Below are 27,013 nucleotides of genomic sequence, written 5' to 3'. Positions count from 1 at the left end.
AAATTTGGGGATGAGACCCTCCATGACTGATTGACTGAGCAAGAAGGACCAATCAATCACCTGATGCTTATGAAAATTTGTATCCACCAGGGTGCCCCAAAAGACATCAAACTGCAGCTGAGTGTGGAAAAACTGGATATTTGTATCTGATGGCAGAGCATACTGGTTCACAGTCCGTCTAGAGCAGTACTCAGCCATAGAAAATCTCCGCTTGGGATAAGTCCATCCTTGGATATCAATGGGATAATCTGGATGAACATGAAGAAAATCTTCAGCATCCATGGATTCAGTGCCCCCAGCTGAGGATTGGGCCTCTGAATCAGTGGTCGGTGTATAGTCATCATCATTGCCACGAGGGCGCTTGGATTTAAAGCGACCTGCAAGTTTCTTGCGGAGACCACCAAAACCACTGCAACAAGGTGACAGACATCCATAGATAAATAATTGATACCAATCACCACTTATAAAAAGGAATGGAATGGTAATGCTCTGCCAGGGTCCGGACGGTCCGCGCTAGGGAGCCGGACTGTCCGCGCCAGAGGCCCGGACGGTCCACGTCCACCAGGCGGACGGTCCGCGACCGACCAGGGGCGACTCCAAGAACCCTAGCCGCCACAAGTGTTCAATTTGATGTTTTTGCAGATGATACCCAGCCAAACAAAGTCAAAATTGTGCATAGCAGTCATATTGAAGAGAAATATCAATCCCACCAATCAGATTTTGAAACCCACTGCTCAATTTCAGATCAGAGAGGAAACCCAAATAATCTCAAAGTTGAAGAAATTTGATGAAATCCACAAGATTTGAAGATACCGTGATGAAGACATGTTGATGGAATGTTGCCACAAGCTGTCGGACTGTCCGCGCAAATCTTCACTTCACCGTCCGCGCGCACTTGACACAGGGGAGTTTTTGGTGAGAAGAGAGCTAGAGAGAACAAGCAAATGGGCACAACTGGCAAGTCTGCGGGCACTGCCTCTTTTTCTGCCCTGTCGCGGACGGTCCGCGCTGGGGCGGCGGACGGTCCGCGCCCTGATGATCTCAGACGGTCTGCGAGGCTGATCGGACTGTCCATTTCCTGATGCTGCGGACGGTCCGCGGTCCATGGGCGGACGGTCCGCGGCCTGACACTCATTTTTCCAATTTCTGTCCACTTTCTGATTTTGAATTCCGAATCCGAATTGGTGCTCATATATGGACATTTTGACCAATCCAAGAGTTGGTATGCATGCATATACATATGATGTAATTGAGTAATGCAAAATTTTTGAATTAAACTATCTAGAGTAATTAGAAATAAAAAAATGCACAAATAATACCAAATAAATAGCATAAAGAGCATACTTAGACCCGAGATGCAAGACGACACATGTGTGATCAATTTTAAGCCACATTTGAGATATCGAGCACATTCATTTCACTTCTTAGAGAACAAAATCTTGTTTCATCCAAAGGTTTTGTAAAAATGTCTGCTAATTGATCATCGGTGCCAATGGAATAAATAGAGATATCTCCCTTGCCAACATGATCTCTTAAGAAGTGATGCCGTATATCAATATGCTTGGTTCTTGAGTGTTGGGCCGAATTGGTAGCCAATTTTACCGCACTCTCATTATCACACATGAGAGGCACATTCTTGAAAATAACTCCATAGTCCAATAAGGTTTGTTTCATCCATAATAGTTGAGCACAACAATTTCCGGCCGATATATATTCCGCCTCGGCGGTAGATAGAGCAACCGAATTTTGTTTCTTAGAAGACCATGAAACAAGAGATCTACCAAGAAATTGACAACAACCGGAGGTGCTTTTTCTATCAACTTTGCACCCCGCATAGTCCGAATCCGAATATCCAATTAATTCAAATTGTGCACCCTTGGGATACCATAGACCAATATTGGGAGTATACTTCAAATACCTTAGAATTCTTTTAGCGGCCTTCAAATGAATCTCTCTAGGAGAAGCTTGAAATCGAGCACACATGCATACACTAAACATAACATCGGGCCTAGATGCGGTAATATAAAGCAAACTACCAATTATTGAACGATAAAGTTTTTGATCAACTATAGTACCTCCTTCATCTAAGTCTAGATGACCATTTGTTGCCATAGGAGTCTTGATAGGCTTAGCATTTTCTAAACCAAACTTCTTGAGCATGTCCTTCAAATATTTTGATTGACTTATAAAAATTCCATCTTTCAATTGTTTGATTTGAAGGCCAAGAAAGAAGCTCAATTCTCCTATCATAGACATTTCAAATTCTTTTGACATCATTTTTCCGAACTCCTCACAAAATAATTCATTAGTAGATCCAAAAATAATATCATCAACGTAGATTTGACAAACAAATAAATCTTTGCCAATTCTTTTAGTGAATAGAGTAGTGTCAACCTTCCCAATTTTGAAGTCTTTGGAAAGCAAGAAATCCCTAAGCCTTTCATACCAAGCGCGTGGAGCTTGCTTAAGCCCATAGAGAGCTTTAGAAAGCTTGAACACATGGTTAGGTCTTTTGGGGTCCTCAAAGCCGGGAGGTTGTTCAACATACACTAGTTCACTAATCTTACCATTTAGGAAGGCACTCTTTACATCCATTTGGTAGAGCTTGATATTGTGTGCACAAGCATAAGCAAGTAGAATCCGGATTGCTTCTAATCTTGCTACGGGAGCAAATATCTCCCCAAAATCCAATCCCTCAATTTGAGTATATCCTTGTGCAACTAATCTTGCCTTATTTCTTACTACCACACCATCTTCATTGTGCTTATTGCGAAACACCCATTTTGTACCAATAACATTGTGGTTCTTTGGTCTCTCAACAAGCTCCCAAACTTCATTTCGAGCAAAGTTATTTAATTCTTCATGCATTGCATTCACCCAATCAACATCAAGTAGAGCTTCATCTACACGGTTAGGTTCCATACAAGATACAAAAGAAAAATGTTCACAAAATGAAGCTATGCGAGAGCGAGTTTGAACACCCTTACTAATATCACCCACAATTTGATCAACCGGGTGATCCTTCACAATGGAATGATGAATTCTTGATACCGTTTGATAATTGCTTGTTGAAGCATTAGGAGGAATCGAAGGTCTTGAAGTACCTTGATCATGAGTATCCATGGTTTCATTGAGTTGTTGGCTTTGGTGATCTTCCTCATTTATAGTTGAGGATGAGGGAATGACAACCACACTATCTTCATCATCATCTTCCTTTGGTTTTATTTCACCAACGGCCATTGTTTTCATTGCATTTATCAATTGAGTTCCCCCAACATCATCGAGATTTTCACTCTCATCTTGAGACCCATTTGTTTCATCGAATTCAACATCATATGCTTCCTCAATAATACCATGAGTTTTGTTGAAGACTCTATAAGCCTTACTATTTGATGAATATCCAAGAAGAAAACCCTCATCACATTTCTTCTCAAATTTAGAAAGCCGGCTTCCCTTTCTTAAAATATAACATTTGCAACCGAATACCCTAAAATATGAGATATTTGGCTTTCTACCAATGAGCAATTCATATGGAGTTTTCTTCAAGAGCTTGTGACAATATAGTCTATTTGATGAATGACAAGCGGTATTTATTGCCTCGGCCCAATAAGAATCCGATATATTATATTCCGCTAACATAGACCTTGCCATATCAATAAGAGTTCTATTCTTTCTTTCAACAATACCGTTTTGTTCTGGGGTATATTTGGAAGAGAATTCATGTTTGATACCCTTGTCATCACAATATTGATCAATTCTTGCATTTTTGAATTCCGACCCATTATCACTTCTAACCTTTTTGATGTCAAAGTCAAATTGATTTTGCGCTAATATAGCAAATGACTTGAATGTTTCAAACACATTGGATTTGTCTCGTAGAAAATAAACCCAAGTAAATCTTGAATAGTCATCCACAATCACAAGACAATAAGAATTACCACCAATACTTACAAAAGATGTGGGCCCAAATAAATCCATGTGAAGTAATTCCAAAGGTCGATGGGTGGACATTTGACTTTTATTTGGATGAGTGTTTGCCACTTGCTTACCGGCTTGACAAGAGCTACACAATTTGTTCTTTTCAAACTTCACATCTTTTAAGCCTCGAACTAAGTCATGCTTGGTTAGCCGATTGAGTTGCTTCATCCCAACATGACCAAGTCTTCTATGCCATAACCAACCTAGTGAAGCTTTTGAAAATAAGCAAGTTGTGAGCTTTGCCTCATTAGATGAGAAATCAACAAGATAAAGATTTTCATGTCTAAAACCTTTAAACTTAAGATTGCTACCATCAACACTAGAGATAATAACATCTTCAACCGTGAAATTGCAACAAAATCCTAAATCACATAATTGAGCTACGGAAAGTAAATTAAAATTCAAAGACTCAACCAATAGTACATTTGATATAGAATGATCATTTGAGATAGCAATTTTACCCAAACCTTTAACCTTTCCTTTACGATTATCTCCAAATGTGATACTATCATAATTTGAGCAATCTTCCTCACTCATTTGGGTAAACATTTTCATATCCCCGGTCATGTGTTGAGTACATCCACTATCCAACACCCAATGATTCCCTCCCGCCTTGTAGTTTACCTACAAAAGGAAATCAATCTCTTTTAGGTACCCAAACTTGCTTGGGTCCTTGGGTGTTAGTGACCAAGGTCTTCGGTACCCAAATAGCTTTCTTTTTGTTTCCAACAATTGAAGTACCAACAAATTTAGCATAAACACCTTTTGCATTATGAGAAAGAACATAACAATGCTCAAAACAAGTGGAGGATACATTTTTGAACTTGGGACAATTTTTCTTAATATGTCCCTTTTTGTGACACTTGTGACACACTTTGTCACATTCTTTCACAAACAATGTCTTTTGCTTTATAAAAGCATTCTTTCCTTTCTTGGGAACATATCCAAGACCTTCACGGTTAAGAGAGCATCGTTGACTTCCCAATATGAAATCCAATTTAGTCTTACCACCATATGCTTTTTCTAGGTCATGAGTTAGAGTATTTATTCTATCTACTAACACTTCATTCTCAACAATAATTTTTGATTCATCAAGAGCAATGTTATCATTGAGAGAAATTTTGCATTTATCACAAATAGAGTTAGTAGGTAGTGGTTCACTTGTAAGACTATCAAGTAAGTCACAAGTGACTCCAACATCCTTAGTGACCACCTCAACTTCATGCACAATAGATGATTTTTGAGCATCCGCAAGCTTCTCACAATTTTCTTTGAGATCATTGTGAGAGGTCTTGAGCTCCTCAAAAGACACTTGGAGGTTTTTATACAATTCCTTCAAGGCCTTAAATTTTTCTTTTTCTTTGTGCATGTAGTCATCGGCCTCACCTAACATTCTAACAAGATCATCATATGAATAGCCATCATCATCAACATCATCGATATCATCATCATCATTTATATCATTTAAATCGGTGATGATTTTTACCTTAGCATCTCCCTTTGCCATGAGGCAATGGGGGGATGAGAAGAGTGAGGGAGCTTCCTTGATGGCAATTCCGGCATTAAGCTTGGATGAGGTGTCATCATCATCATCATCCGAGCTATCATCCGAGTCCCATTCAACTAAGTAGGCTTTGCCATCTTTCTTCTTGTTATAGTATTTCTTTTTCTTCTTGTCACTTTCATCTTTGCCCTTCTTCTTCTTGCTTGGACAATTCATGGCAATGTGACCGGGTTCCCCACACTCAAAACATTTTCTATCATTGAAAGCATTTCTTCTAGATGTTTGACCTCTTCTAGGTTGACCTCTTTTCATCTTCATGAATTTATTGAATTTCCTTACAAATAAAGCCATGTCACCATCACTCTCACTTTCATTTTCTTCATCATTGCTATCTTCCTTTTCAATTGCCTTTGAGGCCTTGGCTTTGAGAGCAATAGATTCATTTTTCACCTTCTTTGCCAAACTTAAAGCATCGGCTTGTGACTTCTTAAATATATCTTGAGTGAGAATTTCTCCCAATACTTCGGTTGGAGAGGTTGTAGATAGATCACTCCTTACTAGCATTGTCACAATAGTCTCATATTTCTCCGGAAGTGATCTAAGGAACTTGTGTGTGAAATCCACATCCGGTACATTAAAACCAAGTCCTTTGAGTTCATTTACTATCTCATTCAACCGATTGAACATATCGGATACACTCTCATCTTCTTTCATAATAAATTGCTCAAACTTCCCTTTGCACACATATAGTTTGGCACTCTTCACAATTGTAGTTCCTTCATGAATTTCCATTAGTTTTACCCAAATCTCATGAGCGGTTGTGAGATTCTTGATACGATTGAACTCATTTATATCAAGAGCATCATAAAAGACATTCATGGCTTGATCATTTGTGAGGATATTCTCATTATCACTAACGGATGGTTCATCTTCCTTCAATACAACAAATCCATCTCTAACAATTGGCCAAATTTTTCCACCCATTGCTCTAAGATGCATTGACATTCTTATTTTCCAATAATCATAATTGTTCCCATCAAAGTGCGGTGGCTTCCCAATGTGCACATTGTTGTTACTAGCCATTTTGTCCCACTCCGGGATGATTAGATCCACAAACAATGGAGTCCTCGGCTTTGATACCACTTGTAGGATCTAGGACACCGGCTAGAGGGGGGGTGAATAGACGGTTTTGACTAAAAACAATGATACTAAGTAAATTTAATCAATACAACAAGAGGAATAAATTTACTAGTGTTAATAAGTAAACAATGTATGAAAGACAACTACGGAGATTGAATACTTGAAGAACAATAAGCAAAGCACTAATCAATTGCAAGGCAATAAGTAATGCTAGAAGGAATAGACACCGAAATTTATCCCGTGGTATCGGTGATTTGCCGATCACCCCTAATCCACGTTGAGGTGGACTTCAAGCTCTCACTTGCTCCTCTATCAAGACACAACTTGATCTTTGAGCCAAGTGGACAAGAAATCACTCAATACCTCGATTCCACTAATGTCACCTTTGCCGCTCCGGCGAGGTAGGCGCGAACCCCTCACAATCAACACCGCGGCTTCTCCACAATCTTCTTGGAGAGCTCGACGGAGACAATCACCCGAGCCGTCTAGGAGGCGGCAACCTCCAAGAGTAACAAGCCAACGACGCTTGCTCGGTGTACCACCTAGTGCCTCAAGAATCACCAATTGATGCAAATGCACTAGGAACCCTCAATCTCTCACTAGAATGCAATCTCAAGCAAAGAGTGTGAGAGAGTGAGTTGGAGGATCACAAATGAGCTCAATGTGTGCAAGGAATAGCCAAGAGAGGTCTCACACACGAGCTACCCTTCTATTTATAGTCCCCCATCTAAAACCAACCGTTATGTGCAAAAGGGGGCAGTTCTGCGCACACGCGGACCGTCCGCGCCCTAGGGCCGGACGGTCCGCCGTACACCATAACGGCTAAAATGACCGTTGAAACATGTCAGAGCAGACTCAAAAGGTGGGTCCGGACAGTCCGCCCTTCAAGGCCGGACCGTCCGCGACCTGGCAATTTCAAACACCCGAGCCTCGGATCAAACGGAGTTAACACACGCGGACCGTCCGGCTATAAATCCCGGACCGTCCGCGACCTGAGACAGTACTGTCCGGACTGGTCCCCCGGACCGTCCGTAGTACAAATCAATAAAAACACACAGTCCCTGTCCAAAAACGAGTTAGACACATGCGGACCGTCCGCGCCTCACAAGCGGACCGTCCGCCTATAATTCAGGGACTGACCCGAAGCCACCTTCCTCTGGTCAGGACTGCGGACGGTCCGGCCCTAAGACCCGGACGGTCCGCAGTGCAAAAGAACACAGAGTCAACACAAATGGTCAAACCTCGGACTCTCTGGAGGATCGCGGACGGTCCGCCCCCAAGGGCCGGACAGTCCGCGCGACCAAGACTTCTCAAATTTCAAACATGCTTTTGAATGAACTTTTAACTCACGAAATGAGAAGCGCTGTTAGCCCTTATGCAAATGCAACTACTTGATGCTCTATGAGGCACTAAGTTTTACACAGATCTAAGTCATTGACCCCTCTTAATAGTACGGCTATCTAGCCTACTAATCCGGTCAGGTATCTTCTCTAAACACCTCAAGACCGGCAAAAGTAAAACCTATATTATACCTTTGCCTTCATCTGATCCACAACCAATGCGTATGACTCTTCAACATTTCCTGTTCTATGTGGTCCAACCCTGCATTCTTATTTCTTCAAGAATCGTTAGTCCACAAGTAGTTGTCATTAATTACCAAAACATTACCAAAGGGGCCTAGATGATTCACACCGAGGAACCAGAAGCACATCAAATGAAAGATTATGAGAAGGAGCTCGCTGAAGGCAAGTTGTGCCTTTGATCACTTTCTTTACCTAATAATGTTCATGATAATCACCATGGCATGCTTAGGTTATTTTGATGAGACCTAACATGTTACCTAGTTTTGTTCACCCTATACCTTGCAAGCAAACGAACCATTAGTTAGTTTTGTTATTGCTCTACCTTGTTTTGAAATTAATGCTATATATGACATATGATCATGCTTTGTCCTTATTGTTGGATTATGTATTGTTCATGATAGGATTATTGTGTTAAGTGGAACATGGAGCTTAACCTAAGATAACAATGCTACCACATGGGTGAAATGGGACGCCTTTGGCCAAGTAATTATGAAAGCTAGTGAGAGATTACCTTACCCGAAAGGGGCAAGTGGGGAGTGCGTCGCTGTAGAGTATATGGAGGTCCTCGGGTTGAACTGTCTGCAATTGTTTTTTGGACGAAGGTTTCTTATGCTTCCTTCTTCCTATATTTGTAGCGGGTTTTCTCAAACCAGTGGAACTTTGGAAATGCTTCGTAGTGCTATCATGCCTCGTCTCCTTGGTAGAGATGAATGATAATTCTAGACCCCTTGGAAAATGAGTAACACGACTTGTAGGTAAATATGTGCAACCTCTACAGTGTGTCAAACTGGTATATCAGCCATGCTCATGGTCAAGAGCGTCTCAGACACTCACACAATTAATTTATGGAATTAAATTTAACATGTCATATATTGCATTATTGTTCCGAACCATAGGATCTACTGGCAATCCACTGTGTTCCATTATTAAATGCCTTAGTATAAAAAGACCTTAATTTGGCTTTAACCCAACCTTATCAGATCCAAACTTAGCTTACTTGGTTGTTTTGCTCGTGAGACAGAGGGATTCTACCACCTGCGGCCTAATATACTAATAAACTTAATAATTTGACCGAGGTATTTGGTAGAGCGTTTCCCATTGATATAGGAAATTTTGTACCAGAAATAATAGTATCTCCAATTATAGCCCCTATGGGATGTAAAATATATCTCTTCCCACCGTCCCCATAGTGTATGAGACAAATGTATGCATTTCGATTAGGCTCGCATTCTATGGTTACGATTCTACCAGATATGTCTTTTTGATTCCGTCGAAAATCGATTTTACGATATAGGCGCTTATGACCTCCTCCATCTATGCCTTGCGGTAATGATTCCTCTGGCATTACGACCTTTACCACAACGGTGTCGTCCATGGATCAATTTATTTCGTGGATTGAATTTCACTTGCATGTCATTGTGGGATTTATTATTAATTGTGATCAATTATTTAATTGGGTTGATATACACTTATACTTAGTAACTGCTAATAAAAATTTGACCAACTTATTAAAAGCAATGCTCAGCCCTAACTATTTTTTTATTGATAAGCCTTACACTACACATGAGCTCCCACCATAAGTGATCTCATACACATTATTCCCCACACTTGCTGAGCGATAAACGTATGTGAGCTCACTATTACTATAATCACACCAGGAGAATATCAGGTACCACTGGAGGTGGACTACTACGATAAGTTCGATGAGACCTACGATAAGTTCGATGAGACCTAGACGTTGTCTCCCAATCAACTATGGTGTCGTGGAGATAGTTATCTTAGTTACTCTATTATTAGTTATTTTGTAAGACATTCTCGTTATTTAATAAATATTATGACATTCGTCTTTATACACTAAGTTATTATATGTGTGGATCTTGCTTTGACGTACATATGTGACGCGCCCATGTTTGCCCTTAAATCCAGGTGTGACAAGATATATTAGTATTCTCATAGATCTTGATTGTCTCTTAAATATATATTCAACAATACCCCACTTACACTATAATTAATTATCATTGTAATTGTTCTAACCCCTTAAATATGTGACATGTTAGGTTGATGTGTAGACGACCTACTCGTGGCCTCGTGGGCTAGGAAGGCATCATTGTAACGGTTCATGGCGGAGTGCAACCAGGACCGTCGAGTGCCCAGCGCAATTGGAGCGTGGCACAGGGCCTCCAATTTTTTAGGGCCCCAAAATTTTGAATTTTCTGAATATGAATGGCATAAAAAGGTAAAGATTGTTTATTATTTATGAAATATCGACTTTAAAATAGATAATATGAGTGAACAAGAATATGAGAATAGATCAAATATGAAACAATACATTTTACATTGTTTTTATCTCTATATACTATAGATTTCTGGATCTATTCTTATGTTTTGCACCAGGGCCTAAAAAACTCAGAGACGACCCTGAGCGCAATGGCAGGGTTGTCGCCCGCTCGGGGCCGTACCGTCCGCCCAATGACCGACGCAACCATCTCACACGAGGATGCTAACTTAGCCGATGGGAAAACAGAAATCTCCATAGATGTAATCTCGATGAGGGATAAGTTGGACGACAGATAGATTAGAAATAAGTATAAGGACTCTTGCAAAAGGGACGCCGGTGGAAACGGAGAAACTTGTAGTCTCGACGAGGGATAAGTTAGACTGTGGGTTGGATTAGAAAGAAGTATAAATATTTTTTTTTCTAAAAATGAGGATAGTGAAAAGCAAAGAAAATAATGTTTTACTAGTCAATTGCCTATTTATTATCACAGTTTCTATATATTATATAGACCGCCTAATATATATTTACAATATTATTTCTTTACGTTACACAAATGAATGTCTAGCTCAGTAGTATGAGTTGTGCTCTCGTAGGCTAGAGAGCTGGGTTTGAGTCCCAGTCCCTGCTCGTTCCCACATGACCCTTTTTTTGTTTAGGCGGGCGCGAGCGATCACGTGGGCAGAGGAAGGCTAAGTGATCGTGTGAGTGGAGGCAAGCGCGAGCGAGGGCGACACATGAAGAATTTGTTCCCACTTAAAAATAGCCCACATGTGCCTTTTTTGTTTAGGAGGGCGCGAGCGATCACGTGGGCAAAGGCAGGTGAGCGATCGTGTGTGCCAAGGTAGGCGCGAGCGAGGGCGACACGCGAAGGATTTATTCACATTAAAGGCTTATTCGTTTTGCTCTTAATCCATGTAGATTGAACGAGATTAAGTGAGTTTAAATCACAAACAAGTGTAAATATTTTATTTTTTTTCTTCTAATTCTATTTAATCCATATGTGATAGAGATAATCGAACAAGTTCTAAATATAGTAGAGATAGAAGTAGAAAAGGGAGATAGAGATAGAGATAGAGATAGAGATAGAGAAAGAAAGATAAATCAAGCTGGGTCCAACAAGAGAAGACCATTCCTTGCAGTTGGCCCATCAAAACTTGCCCGGCCCAATCGGACCTCTGACCTATACCGAATTAGGCCTAGCCCAGCTGTTCGAGAAATATGGAATTATGCCATTATGGAACGTGGGATTCGCCCGAATGCCATTATGTGCAAGGGCTTCGCTAGTGCACCATCCTCACACGTTTACCGACAAAATGTCATTTATCACCTATTCGATGCATAAACAGAGAAGAGGGCACTTGCTTGGACCTTTTTGCCCCTGCTCCAAATAAAGACGTGGCTGACACCTTTGCTAGCATCTCCCATTCGCTGGACCCGTTCACTCCTCCCGTTCCTCAACGGCGGCGGGAGCCACTGCTGCGATTCCTTCGGCCGCTCCTCCCGTTCACTCTGCTCCTCCCCTGCCGCCGCTTAGATTGGTGCTCCTCCGTCGCCCTCGCTCGGTATTTCGCCACCGCCGTTGTGCTCAGAAGTCTGTCGCCGCCGTTCAAATTGCTCCTCCTCCGTCGGCAGTGGAGTCTCCATCCCAAGACAACAACGCAACACAGTATAGGTGAGTAGATCCAGGACATCGCTGCTGCCCAGTAATTTATTCTTGCATTTTTTTCAATCAGTTCAACAAATTACAGTACATCTCTGTAACCCTAGGTTACAGTGAAATCTCGCGTGCAGTTAGGGACAGTGGCTAGATGGAGTATAGTTGGAATGATTGTATGTACGGGTATGCTTCTACATGTACTAACTTTTTTTGGAATCGAGCTGAGTGGAAAATAGAGCAGTGTAATTTCCCTAACCTTGTCCCCTTTGAATCCATTTTATATTTTATATTTTCAGCCTTGATGATGAGACCCCGCTTAGCTTAGCAATGGTAGTATGTCCTGGTTCTCACTCTGAAGCTGTTATTGACTGGGATGCCCTACAAATTGTTGAGAACCAAGATGAGGAAGGTAGGATAGAAATCGTTGAGATCCAAATATTCTCTAAGATGTACCCTACAGCTAGGGCATATAGGCCCGAAGTCTCACATTACTTTTTCAATCAAATTGTGGAAGCTTCCCCAGATGTGAAGAAATGGCTAGATACTTACCACAAGCTTAAATGGAGGAGGAGTGAGTTTAACCCTGCTGATAGTCGCCTAGAGGGGGGGGGGGGTGAATAGGGCGAAACTGAAATTTACAAATATAAACACAACTACAAGCCGGGTTAGCGCTAGAAATAAAGAACGAGTCCGCGAGAGAGGGCGCAAAACAAATCCCAAGCGAATGAACAAGTGAGACACGAAGATTTGTTTTACCGAGGTTCGGTTCTTGCAAACCTACTCCCCGTTGAGGAGGCCACAAAGGCCGGGTCTCTTTCAACCCTTCCCTCTCTCAAACGGTCCCTCGGACCGAGTGAGCTTCTTTTCTCAAATCAAAGCCGGGAACAAAACTTCCCCGCAAGGGCCACCACACAATTGGTGCCTCTTGCCTTGATTACAATGGAGTTTTGATCACAAGAACAAGTGAGAAGGAAAAGAAGCAATCCAAGCGCAAGAGCTCAAAAGAACACGGCAAATCTCTCTCGCTAATCACTAAAGCCTTGTGTGGAATTGGAGAGGATTTGATCTCTTTGTATGTGTCTAGAATTGAATGCCTAGCTCTTGTAAGTGGTTGAGAAGTGTGAAAACTTGGTTGCAATGAATGGTGGGGTGGTTGGGGTATTTATAGCCCCAACCACCAAAAGTGGTCGTTGGGAGGCTGTCTGTTCGATGGCGCACCGGACAGTCCGGTGCCCCCTGCCACGTCATCAATGTCGTTGGATTCATACCGTTGGAGCTTCTGACTTGTGGGCCCGCCTTGGTGTCCGGTGCACACCGGACAGGTACTGTTTGCTGTCCGGTGTGCCAGCATGGGCGATTCTGACTCCTGCGCGCGCTGTGCGTGCATTAAATGCCGCAGCAGGTAGCCGTTGGCGCGAAGTAGCCGTTGCTCTGGAGTCGCACCGGACAGTCCGGTGCACACCGGACAGTCCGGTGAATTATAGTGGACTATCCGTTGGAGTTTCCCGAAGCTGGCGAGTTCCTGAGGCCGACCTCCCTTGGCGCACCGGACACTGTCCGGTGTACACCGGACAGTCCGGTGAATTATAGCCGAGTCACCTCTGGGAATTCCCGAAGGTGGCGAGTTTGAGTCTGAGTCCCCCTGGTGCACCGGACATGTCCGGTGGCACACCGGACAGTCCGGTGCGCCAGGCCAGGGGTGCCTTCGGTTGCCCCTTTTCTCCTTTGTTGAATCCAAAACTTGGTCTTTTTATTGGCTGAGTGTGAACCTTTTACACCTGTATAATCTATACACTTGGGCAAACTAGTTAGTCCAAAGATTTGTGTTGGGCAATTCAACCACCAAAATTATATAGGAACTAGGTGTAAGCCTAATTCCCTTTCAATCTCCCCCTTTTTGGTGATTGATGCCAACACAAACCAAAGCAAATATAGAAGTGCATAATTGAACTAGTTTGCATAATGTAAGTGTAAAGGTTGCTTGGAATTGAGCCAATATAAATACTTACAAGATATGCATGGATTGTTTCTTTCATTTTTAACATTTTGGACCACTTTTGCACCACATGTTTTGTTTTTGCAAATTCTTTTGTAAATCCATTTCAAAGATCTTTTGCAAATAGTCAAAGGTAAATGAATAAGAGTTTGCAAAACATTTTCAAGATTTGAAATTTTCTCCCCCTGTTTCAAATGCTTTTCCTTTGACTTAACAAAACTCCCCCTAAATTGAGATCCACCTCTTAGTGTTCAAGAGGGTTTTGATATATCATTTTTGAAATACTACTGTCTCCCCCTTCTTGAATAGAATACCAATTGAAAATACTCTTTGAAAAACTAAGTTTTTGAAATTGGTGGTGGTGCGGTCCTTTTGCTTTGGGCTCATATTTTCTCCCCCTTTGGCATGAATCGCAAAAAACGGAATCATTAGAGCCCATTAATTACTATCTTCCCCTTTGGTCATAATTAAATGAGTTAAGATTATACCAAAAACGAAGTCCGGTCCTTTTGCTTTGGGCTCTTACTCTCTCCCCCAAAGACAAGGTCCTTTTCTTGGAGCGATGGCGAAGGATGAGTTACGGAGTGGAAGCCTTTGTCTTCGCCGAAGACTCCAATTTCCTTTCAATACACCTATGACTTGGTTTGAAATACACTTGAAAAACACATTAGTCATAGCATATGAAAGAGATATGATCAAAGGTATATAAATGAGCTATGTGTGCAAGTTAGCAAAAGAAATTTCTAGAATCAAGAATATTGAGCTCATGCCTAAGTTTGGTAAAAGATTGTTCATCAAGTGGTTTGGTAAAGATATCGGCTAATTGATCTTTAGTATTAATGTAAGAAATCTCGATATCTCCCTTTTGTTGGTGATCCCTAAGAAAATGATACCGAATGGCTATGTGCTTAGTGCGGCTATGCTCGACGGGATTGTCGGCCATTTTGATTGCACTCTCATTATCACATAGCAAAGGGACTTTGGTTAATTTGTAACCGTAGTCCCGCAGGGTTTGCCTCATCCAAAGCAATTGCGCGCTACAATGACCTGCGGCAATGTACTCGGCTTCGGCGGTGGAAAGAGCGACCGAATTTTGCTTCTTTGAAGCCCATGACACCAAGGATCTTCCCAAGAACTGGCAAGTCCCCGATGTGCTCTTCCTATTAATCTTACACCCCGCCCAATCGGCATCCGAATAACCAATCAAATCAAAAGTGGATCCCCGAGGGTACCAAAGCCCAAACTTAGGTGTATAAGCCAAATATCTCAAGATTCGTTTTACGGCCGTAAGGTGGGATTCCTTAGGGTCGGATTGGAATCTTGCACACATGCAAACGGAAAGCATAATGTCCGGTCGAGATGCACATAAATAGAGTAATGATCCTATCATCGACCGGTATACCTTTTGATCCACGGACTTACCTCCCGTGTCGAGGTCGAGATGCCCATTTGTTCCCATGGGTGTTTTGATGGGCTTGGCATCCTTCATTCCAAACTTGCTTAGGATGTCTTGAGTGTACTTCGTTTGGCTGATGAAGGTGCCCTCTTGGAGTTGCTTCACTTGAAATCCTAGAAAATACTTCAACTCCCCCATCATAGACATCTCGAATTTCTGTGTCATGATCCTACTAAATTCTTCACATGTAGATTCGTTAGTAGACCCAAATATAATATCATCAACATAAATTTGGCATACAAACAAATCATTGTCAAGAGTTTTAGTGAATAAAGTAGGATCGGCCTTTCCGACTTTGAAGCCATTAGCAATAAGGAAATCTCTTAGGCATTCATACCATGCTCTTGGGGCTTGCTTGAGCCCATAAAGCGCCTTAGAGAGCCTATAGACATGGTTAGGGTACTCACTGTCTTCAAAGCCGGGAGGTTGCTCAACATAGACCTCTTCCTTGATTGGTCCGTTGAGGAAGGCACTTTTCACGTCCATGTGATAAAGCTTAAAGCCATGGTAAGTAGCATAGGCTAATAATATACGAATTGACTCAAGCCTAGCTACGGGTGCATAGGTTTCACCGAAATCCAAACCTTCGACTTGGGAGTATCCCTTGGCCACAAGTCGAGCTTTGTTCCTTGTCACCACACCATGCTCATCTTGCTTGTTGCGGAAGACCCATTTGGTTCCTACAACATTTTGGTTAGGACGTGGAACCAAATGCCATACCTCATTCCTCGTGAAGTTGTTGAGCTCCTCTTGCATCGCCATCACCCAATCCGAATCTTGAAGTGCTTCCTCTACCCTATGTGGCTCAATAGAGGAAACAAAAGAGTAATGCTCACAAAAATGTGCAACCCGAGATCGAGTAGTTACCCCCTTATGAATGTCGCCAAGGATGGTGTCGACGGGGTGATCTCGTTGGATTGCTTGGTGGACTCTTGGGTGTGGCGGCCTTGGTTCTTCCTCAACCTCCTTTTCTTGATCATTTGTATCTCCCCCTTGATCATTGCCAATATCTTGAGGTGGCTCATCTTCTTGATTTTGTCCTTCATCAACTTGAGCCTCATCCTCATTTTGAGTTGGTGGAGATGCTTGCGTGGAGGAGGATGGTTGATCTTGTGCATTTGGAGGCTCTTCGGATTCCTTAGGACACACATCCCCAATGGACATGTTCCTTAGCGCGATGCACGGAGCCTCTTCATTACCTATCTCATCAAGATCAACTTGCTCTACTTGAGAGCCGTTAGTTTCATCAAACACAACGTCACATGAGACTTCAACTAGTCCAGTGGACTTGTTAAAGACCCTATATGCCCTTGTGTTTGAGTCATAACCAAGTAAAAAGCCTTCTACAGTTTTAGGAGCAAATTTAGATTTTCTACCTCTTTTAACAAGAATAAAGCATTTGCTACCAAAAACTCTAAAGTATGAAATGTTGGGCTTTTTACCGGTTAGGAGTTCATATGATGTCTTCTTGAGGATTCGGTGAAGATATAACCGGTTGATGGCGTAGCAGGCGGTGTTGACCGCTTCGGCCCAAAACCGGTCCGGTGTCTTGTACTCATCAAGCATGGTTCTTGCCATGTCCAATAGAGTTCGATTCTTCCTCTCCACTACACCATTTTGTTGTGGAGTGTAGGGAGAAGAGAACTCATGCTTGATTCCCTCCTCCTCAAGGAAGCCTTCGATTTGAAAGTTCTTGAACTCCGTCCCGTTGTCGCTTCTTATTTTCTTGATCCTTAAGTCGAACTCATTTTGAGCTCGTCTCAAGAATCCCTTTAAGGTCTCTTGGGTTTGAGATTTTTCCTGTAAGAAGAATACCCAAGTGAAGCGAGAATAATCATCCACTATTACAAGACAATACTTACTCCCGCCGATGCTTATGTAAGCAATCGGGCCGAATAGATCCATGTGGAGTAGCTCAAGCGGCCTGTCGGTCGTCATGATGTTCTTGTGTGGATGATGGGCTCCAACTTGCTTTCCCGCCTGGCATGCGCTACAAACCCTGTCTTTCTCAAAATGAACATTTGTTAATCCTAAAATGTGTTCTCCCTTTAGAAGCTTGTGAAGATTCTTCATCCCAACATGGGCTAGTCGGCGGTGCCAGAGCCAACCCATGTTAGTCTTAGCAATTAAGCAAGTGTCGAGTTCAGCTCTATCAAAATCTACCAAGTATAGCTGACCCTCTAACACTCCCTTAAATGCTATTGAATCATCACTTCTTCTAAAGACAGTGACACCTACATCAGTGAATAGACAGTTGTAGCCCATTTGACATAATTGGGATACGGAAAGCAAATTGTAATCTAATGAATCAACAAGAAAAACATTGGAAATAGAATGGTCAGGAGAAATAGCAATTTTACCAAGACCTTTGACCAAACCTTGATTTCCATCCCCGAATGTGATAGCTCGTTGGGGATCTTGGTTTTTCTCGTAGGAGGAGAACATTCTTTTCTCCCCGGTCATGTGGTTTGTGCACCCGCTGTCGAGTATCCAACTTGAGCCCCCGGATGCATAAACCTACAAAACAAATTTAGTTCTTGACTTTAGGTACCCAAACTGTTTTGGGTCCTTTGGCATTAGAAACAAGAACTTTGGGTACCCAAACACAAGTTTTTGACCCCTTGTGTTTGCCCCCAACAAACTTGGCAACGACCTTGCCGGATTTGTTAGTTAAAACATAGGATGCATCAAAAGTCTTAAATGAAATGCTATGTTCATTTGATGCATTTGGAGTTTTCTTAGGCAACTTAGCACGGGTTGGTTGCCTAGAGCTAGATGTCTCACCCTTATACATAAAAGCATGATTAGGGCCAGAGTGAGACTTCCTAGAATGAATTCTCCTAATTTTGCTCTCAGGATAACCGGCAGGGTATAAAATGTAACCCTCGTTATCCTGAGGCATGGGAGCCTTGCCCTTAACAAAATTAGACAAGTTCTTAGGAGGGGCATTAAGTTTGACATTGTCTCCCCTTTGGTAGCCAATGCCATCCTTAATGCCAGGGCGTCTCCCATTATAGAGCATACTTCTAGCAAATTTAAATTTTTCATTTTCCAAGTTATGCTCGGCAATTTTAGCATCTAGTTTTGCTATATGATCATTTTGTTGTTTAATTAAAGCCATATGATCATGAATAGCATCAATGTTAACATCTCTACATCTAGTGCAAATAGATACATGCTCAACGATAGATGTAGAGGGTTTGCAAGATTTTAATTCTACAACCTTAGCTTGTAACATGTCATTTTTAGTTCTAAGGTCGGAAATTGTAGCATTGCAAATATCAAGATCTTTAGCCTTAGCAAGCAATTTTTCATTTTCAATTTTAAGGCTAGCAAGAGAAATGTTTAATTCTTCAATCCTAGCAAGCAAATCATCATTATTATTTCTAGGATTGGGAATTGAAACATTACAAACATGAGAATCAACCTTAGTATTTAAACTAGCATTTTCATTCCTAAGGTTGTCAATCATCTCACGGCAAGTGCTTAGCTCATTAGATAACTTTTCACATTTCTCAATTTCAAGAGCATAAGCCTTTTTAACCTTAACATGTTTCTTGTTTTCTTTAATTAGACAATCCTCTTGGGAATCCAAAAGGTCATCCTTTTCATGAATAGCACTAACCAATTCATTTAATTTTTCCTTTTGAGCTATGTTAAGGTTGGCAAAAAGGGAACGCAAATTATTCTCCTCATCACTAGCATTATCATCACTAGAAGATTCATATTTAGTGGAGGAGTTGGATTTAACCTTCTTCCGTTTGCCGTCCTTTGCCATGAGGCACTTGTGGCCGACGTTGGGGAAGAGGAGTCCCTTGGTGACGGCGATGTTGGCGGCGTCCTCGTCGTCCGAGGAGTCGCTTGAGCTTTCGTCGGAATCCCACTCCCGACAAATATGGGCATCGCCGCCCTTCTTCTTGTAGTACCTCTTCTTCTCCTTTCTTCTCCCCTTCTTGTCGTCGCCTCGGTCACTGTCACTAGATATGGGACATTTAGCAATAAAATGACCGGGCTTACCACATTTGTAGCAAACCTTCTTGGAGCGGGACTTGTAGTCTTTCCCCCTCCTTTGTTTGAGGATTTGGCGGAAGCTCTTGATGACGAGCGCCATTTCCTCATTGTCGAGCTTGGAGGCATCGATTGGTTGTCTACTTGGTGTAGACTCCTCCTTCCTCTCCTCCGTCGCCTTAAATGCCACCGGTTGTGCTTCGGACGTGGAGGGTTCGTCAAGCTCGTTGATTTTCTTGGAGCCTTTGATCATGCATTCAAAGCTCACAAAATTCCCGATAACTTCCTCGGGGGTCATTTTAGTATATCTAGGATTACCACGAATTAATTGAACTTGAGTGGGGTTAAGGAAAATGAGAGATCTTAGAATAACCTTAACCACCTCGTGGTCGTCCCACTTCTTGCTCCCGAGGTTGCGCACTTGGTTTACCAAGGTCTTGAGCCGGTTGTACATATCTTGTGGCTCTTCTCCTTGGCGAAGTCGAAAGCGACCGAGCTCCCCCTCGATCGTTTCCCGCTTGGTGATCTTGGTGAGCTCATCACCTTCGTGCGCGGTCTTGAGTAAATCCCAAATCTCCTTTGCGTTCTTCAACCCTTGAACTTTGTTATACTCCTCTCTACTCAAAGAGGCTAGGAGTATTGTTGTTGCTTGAGAGTTGAAGTGCTCGATTTGGGCCACCTCATCCTCATCATAGCCCTCATCCCCTACGGACGGTACCTGCGCACCAAACTCAACAACATCCCATATACTTTTGTGGAGCGAGGTTAGATGAAATCGCATTAAATCGCTCCACCTAGCATAATCTTCACCATCAAAAGTTGGTGGTTTGCCTAATGGGACGGAAAGTAAAGGTGTATGTTTGGAAATGCGAGGGTAATGTAGGGGGATCTTACTATACTTCTTGCGCTCTTGGCGCTTAGAAGTGACGGATGCCGCGTCAGAGCCGGAGGTAGATGTCGATGAAGTGTCGGTCTCGTAATAGACGACTTTCCTCATCCTCTTGTGTTTGTCCCCACTCCGACGTGGCTTGTGGGAAGAAGATTTCTCCCTCCTCTCCTTGTGATGAGAAGAAGACTTCTTCTCCTTCCCTTTGTTGGAGGAGCTCTTCTTCTTCTCCTTCCTTTTGATGCGGGACTCTTCCGATGAAGTGCTCCCGTGGCTTGTAGTGGGCTTTTCGCCGGTCTCCATCTCCTTCTTGGCGTGATCTCCCGACATCACTTCGAGCGGTTAGGCTCTAATGAAGCACCGGGCTCTGATACCAATTGATAGTCGCCTAGAGGGGGGGTGAATAGGGCGAAACTGAAATTTACAAATATAAACACAACTACAAGCCGGGTTAGCGTTAGAAATAAAGAACGAGTCCGCGAGAGAGGGCGCAAAACAAATCCCAAGCGAATGAACAAGTGAGACACGGAGATTTGTTTTACCGAGGTTCGGTTCTTGCAAACCTACTCCCCGTTGAGGAGGCCACAAAGGCCGGGTCTCTTTCAACCCTTCCCTCTCTCAAACGGTCCCTCGGACCGAGTGAGCTTCTTTTCTCAAATCAAAGCCGGGAACAAAACTTCCCCGCAAGGGCCACCACACAATTGATGCCTCTTGCCTTGATTACAATGGAGTTTTGATCACAAGAACAAGTGAGAAGGAAAAGAAGCAATCCAAGCGCAAGAGCTCAAAAGAACACGGCAAATCTCTCTCGCTAATCACTAAAGCCTTGTGTGGAATTGGAGAGGATTTGATCTCTTTGTATGTGTCTAGAATTGAATGCCTAGCTCTTGTAAGTGGTTGAGAAGTGTGAAAACTTGGTTGCAATGAATGGTGGGGTGGTTGGGGTATTTATAGCCCCAACCACCAAAAGTGGCCGTTGGGAGGCTGTCTGTTCGATGGCGCACCGGACAGTCCGGTGCACACCGGACAGTCCGGTGCCCCCTGCCACGTCATCAATGCCGTTGGATTCAGACCGTTGGAGCTTCTGACTTGTGGGCCCGCCTTGGTGTCCGGTGCACACCGGACAGGTACTGTTTGCTGTCCGGTGTGCCAGCATGGGCGATTCTGACTCCTGCGCGCTGTGCGTGCATTAAATGCCGCAGCAGGTAGCCGTTGGCGCGAAGTAGCCGTTGCTCTGGAGTCGCACCGGACAGTCCGGTGCACACCGGACAGTCCGGTGAATTATAGTGGACTATCCGTTGGAGTTTCCCGAAGCTGGCGAGTTCCTGAGGCCGACCTCCCTTGGCGCACCGGACACTGTCCGGTGTACACCGGACAGTCCGGTGAATTATAGCCGAGTCGCCTCTGGGAATTCCCGAAGGTGGCGAGTTTGAGTCTGAGTCCCCCTGGTGCACCGGACATGTCCGGTGGCACACCGGACAGTCCGGTGCGCCAGGCCAGGGGTGCCTTTGGTTGCCCCTTTTCTCCTTTGTTGAATCCAAAACTTGGTCTTTTTATTGGCTGAGTGTGAACCTTTTACACCTGTATAATCTATACACTTGGGCAAACTAGTTAGTCCAAAGATTTGTGTTGGGCAATTCAACCACCAAAATTATATAGGAACTAGGTGTAAGCCTAATTCCCTTTCACCTGCCATCAAGTGTGATTATGTCACCAACAATCTAGCTGAAGTATTCAACAACTGGATTAAAGATTGGAAGGATCTTCCTGTTGTTGAGCTTGCAGACAAGTGTAGGGAGATGATTATGGTGTTGTGGGAAAAAAGGAGGAGAATTGGAGACAAGCTTACTGGCAAGATCTTGCCTGCAGTTTTACAACAGTTAAAGGCAAGGACTAGAGGCCTAGGGCATCTATCTGTGACAAAGGCTGGCTACTTCTCTGCACAAGTTGAGGACAGCACAAACACACATAACAGACATGTAGTAAAGTCATATTTGCATGAGTGTACATGCCTCGAGTGGCAGCACACCGGCAAACCATGCCCACATGCATTGGCCCTGATTACAGCACAAGAGAGTGTGGATGTGGAATTGGAGGATTTTGTGCATGAGTACTACTCAGTACAGAGGTTCAAAAATGCATATAAGAGAATAATTGAGCCACTGCCAGATAGGTCTCAATGGCCACATGTCGATCTGCCTTATATGGTTGGTGCACCACTTGACAAGAGAGGTAGAGGAAGGTACAAAAAACTAAGAATTAAGAGCTGTTTGGAAGGTGGGAACAGCAAGGGGAAAAAATAGCTAAAGAAAAAGGCAAGGAGGCTGACAAGGAAGCAGTCCTAGAGGCTGATATGGAGGCTGCAGGTCAGTCTAAAAAGGGAAAAAAAGATGATAAGAGGCAAAAGAAAGTGCAAAAGATGTGGAGAATTAGGTCACGGTGAAACTAGCTACAAGTGCCCATTAAACGGAACAAAGAAAAGGCAAGTGATGTTGTCCAAACTAGCTACAAGCTGCATTTTAATATTTTTCTCACTGTGTTGTCTAACATGTAGGAAGAGAAAGCCTCGCATGAATACAACAAAATATGGGGAGAATGCCAAGGTCCCCAAAAGCCGACAAAGATCAGAAAATGATGCTGATGCTGTTGTCCATGTTGACAAAACTATTTTCCCCCAAGTTGAAGGTGCTGTCCATGATGGAGTTGTTTTTCCCCAAGTTGAAGCTGATATCCATGTTGAAGGTGGTGTTTTTCCCCAAGTTGAAGCTGTTGTCCATGATGCAGAAGCTGTTATTCCCCATGTTGAAGGTGTTGTCCATGTTGAAGGTGGTGTTTGTCCCCAAGTTGAACCTGCTGTCCATGAAGTAGGAGTTGTTGTTCCCCTCGTTGAAGGTGTTGTCCATCTTGAAGTTGTTGTCCAAGTTCAGTCACCTCCCAAGTCTAGAACTCCTAAGAAGATCCTATCGAAGAAGCTCACACCAAGGAAGCTGAAGAGGATGTAAACCTTGTTATGCTGTCCAAGTTAGAACTTAGAAGTGGACCTTGTTATGCTGTCCAAGTTGAACTATATTTGGATGTTAAATTAAGTAATGTTAGAAGTGAACCTTATTACACTGTCCAAATTGAACTATATTTGGATGTGTGATGTTATATGAAAACTAGTTATGCTATTGTTATCTGAAACCTTGTTGCGGTGATCATTTTTCTGTGCTTGCTGCTGTCATCGGTTTAGATCTCCAATGGTTGTAGTCCTTTTTTCTGGGTAGCAGTTTCTTTTTTTTCTCTTATCAGCTATTGCTTGCTGTTGTGCTGTAGCCTGGGTGCAGTAGGTTCTGGAACTTGCAACCTGGGCGCAACAGCCAAGTGCAAAATGCTCTCTCCTCTGTTTGTGCTACAGCTGAGAACCGGCAGCAGACCGGCGGCGGACAGGCCAGGTCTTGATTTGGAGCAGGGACAAAAAGGTCCAAGCAAGGCCTGGTGTTTATGGCTGCATCGCAATAGGGCGGTATTTGATGGTGTCAACCCGTCATTAAGCACCATTCAGAGGCTTTTCTTGGATGAGGTGGAGTGCTGGTGTTTGGCTGGTGCGAAGCAGCTCGAGAGTCTTGGACTTCTGGCTGCATTTGCTAGGGGGACTAGGGCTTTTCCTAGTGCATGAGGCTACACTGTTTTATTTTCTATGTATTTTTGCCTGTTAGGGCTTTGTACTTTGGTCCATTTCGGACCTTTCTCTCTTTCAATATAATGACGCGCAGTTCTCCTGCGTGTTCGAGAAAAAAAAAGTGCCCTCTTCTCTGTTTATGCATCGAATAGGTGATAAATGGCATTTTGTCGGTAAAGAACGTGTGAGGATGGTGCACTAGCGAAGCCCTTGTACATAATGGCATTCGGGCGAATCCCCCGTTCCATAATGGCATAATTCCATATTTCTCCAGCTGTTCCGCCGAGCGAACGACCCACAACCAGAAGCCACCCATTGGCGTACGCGAGGCGATCGGAGCATCCCGTCCCAAGAGGAGAAACTCCGGCCGGCGACGCGGGGGAAAATGGGGAAGACGCCGGTGCGGATGAAGGCGGTGGTGTACGCGCTGTCGCCCTTCCAGCAGAAGGTGATGCCGGGGCTGTGGAAGGACATCACCACCAAGATCCACCACAAGGTCACCGAGAACTGGATCTCCGCCACGCTCCTCCTCACCCCCGTCGTCGGCACCTACCAGTAAGCCCCCGCTCCTCTTCGGTGCTCGCTCGGTAGACTTCGTTTCGTCCCCTTCACTCAGATCTGGTCCGGCTGATTTGGGATCCAGTTAGGGTTCGTTCGATTGCTCGTGTATTAGATTGTTTGTTCCTTAGATGCGATGATGTGCTATGGTGATATGGGTCCTCTGATTTGCTCCGATTTTGGTTGTTCTAATAACGCGGATATCTGCTTTTGGTTATTTCGTTGAGGATGATGACCCCCGGTTCGTTTGTGGAAATTGGAACTGAGATGCCTAAACAACGGTTCATGCTTCGCTTCTTTTAAGCTAGCTCATGAGTCATGTTGCACATATATGTGTGTATCCTGATGATTTTTCTCCATGGTTTTATATCATGTTTGGTTTGCCGAGGCGAGAGTATGTGCAGATAAAACATGCTGCCTAAGTGTCATTTGTTTGATGTATGCTTCCATCTCTGATTACCGACAGCTGCACTTTAGATGAAATGACGCATCATTTTGTTGATTAGCGTTGCCAATCCAAATATGTTTTAACTAGGTTGCTTAGGATTGTTTTATCTTGTAGCTTGAAAGTTCAAATTAGTTAAAACTGTTGCATAGTGATCTAATTATTCTAATATGCTATCTGGACTGAACTTTCAAAGACTTTCTTAAAAGACATTGTTGTTAGGTGTACAGTTCTCAAGTTTTTCTTGTAATTAGGGTCCTAATCATCACTCTCTACAGTCTTGTAGTAGCTTGAAATCTGCTTAGTAGTTTAGCCTCTTGTATCTGATTGATCATAAACAAATTTAATGTCCTTTTAATCCTGACCTAGTTTTTACCTTTAAGCGCTCTTGTTAAACTGCATAATATTTTTGTTTATGGGCAATAAGGCCACTTATAGAGAATCCAGATTGCTCATCTTATTTGTTTGAACCTTTGTGTTCATAGGAGTTTTAATACTTTGTTTTTTGGGTAAAGTATTGACGGGCGGGTGTATTCTGTTGGATTATTCGTAAGCCTTTACATGATATAGAAATTAGGACAAACAACTGTCATAATTCAGTGTAATTAAGACAACTGACATAATTCATTGTAATTAAGACAACTGACATAATTCAAATTAATTAAGACAACTGACATAATTCAGTTCAATTAAGAATTAGTCCAAATATTCTTCTGTAGCTCCCAATATTCTCCTTGAATAAGTGCAATGATTGGGCTCAGATTGGGTACAGAAACCCTCTTTCTGTGTTTGGGTTGTACACATGTGAGCTTTTGAATATGGAGTGACACTGATCCTTACTAGTGTAAATCTCATGTCAATTCTGACGGCAATGCAGGTGTAGGCTTGTTTGTTTTGTGACCCAAACTATTTCGACCATCAACTCGTATTGTAAACTAGTCACAATACTAATGATCATTAGGATAATCTCACACCAGTTCTTGAAATTGGACAATAGTTTCCTATAAAATAGGTATCTCAAAACTGGATTTAACATTGTGTTTATGCCCTTCTATTTGGTTGCCCACTTACAAAACACTGCTCTTCACAAAATGCGGTTTGAGTAATTGAATTTTCTTTTGTTGTAGGGAAATAGAAAATTTTGGACAATTGATGTTTGTTAGGTTAACTGGTTGCATAATTCACATAATTGACACACATGGTTCTGATTTGTTTCATTTCATTCACATAATTGCCACTCATGATTCTGATTTGCTTCAATACGTCTACGCAGATACGCCATGTGGTACAAAGAGCAGGAGAAGCTTTCCCACAGATACTAAATGGGATGTCCTCCAAGTTGCTGCGGCTTGTCGCAGTTGAATTTTCCATGATGGGTTGTATAATCTGTCAATGTCATTTCTTTGCTCAGTTTTAGTTCAACCCATTTTCACCTTTCCATATGCATATACGGTATCTGTGCCTGGCAAACATATTTTGAGGCTAGCTAAATATGAACCTTTTGTCTCTTAAGTTGTTAAATAAAGCAAATTATCTGACAGTTTTTCTTGTTTTTGTGTTTAAGAATTGGTATCTGGGTTTTCACTTTTTTGCACTGATGGCTGATGAGATCTGCGATCAATGCCACCAGCGCATTGGAAAGTTGCCACTTAGTAATAATTAACACTTGCTGAGCACTTCCTTTGGGAATCATCTAATCAATAGCAGTAAGCCCTGTTTGTTTGAAGGGGTTAAACATGGAATGAATTTATGCCTGTAGCAGGAGATAATCTTGATTCGGAATCTTCTTCCTAGGAGATTCAGTTAAGTGATAATCTGAATCTTCTAAATCATTCTAAAACTTAAATTTTGAATCATCTAAAT

The 27,013-nt window shown here is 42.7% G+C and overlaps 1 protein-coding gene across 1 annotated transcript; it reads left to right on the top strand.

Annotated features, from left to right (window-relative positions):
• The first annotated feature begins 24,260 nt into the window (after positions 1 to 24,260).
• Positions 24,261 to 26,700, top strand: LOC109942258 (cytochrome b-c1 complex subunit 8). Its single transcript, XM_020544102.2, has 2 exons — positions 24,261 to 24,702; positions 26,424 to 26,700. The coding sequence occupies exons 1-2, from the start codon at positions 24,533 to 24,535 to the stop codon at positions 26,470 to 26,472; spliced, it is 219 nt and encodes a 72-aa protein (XP_020399691.1). The 5' UTR covers positions 24,261 to 24,532; the 3' UTR covers positions 26,473 to 26,700.
• Positions 26,701 to 27,013: the final 313 nt, after the last annotated feature.

This window comes from Zea mays, chromosome 9 (assembly GCF_902167145.1).
Source record: "Zea mays cultivar B73 chromosome 9, Zm-B73-REFERENCE-NAM-5.0, whole genome shotgun sequence".
Classification (NCBI taxonomy): domain Eukaryota; kingdom Viridiplantae; phylum Streptophyta; class Magnoliopsida; order Poales; family Poaceae; genus Zea; species Zea mays.
The sequence above is the reverse complement of the archived record's forward strand: the minus strand, read 5'-3'. Positions and strand labels throughout refer to the sequence as shown.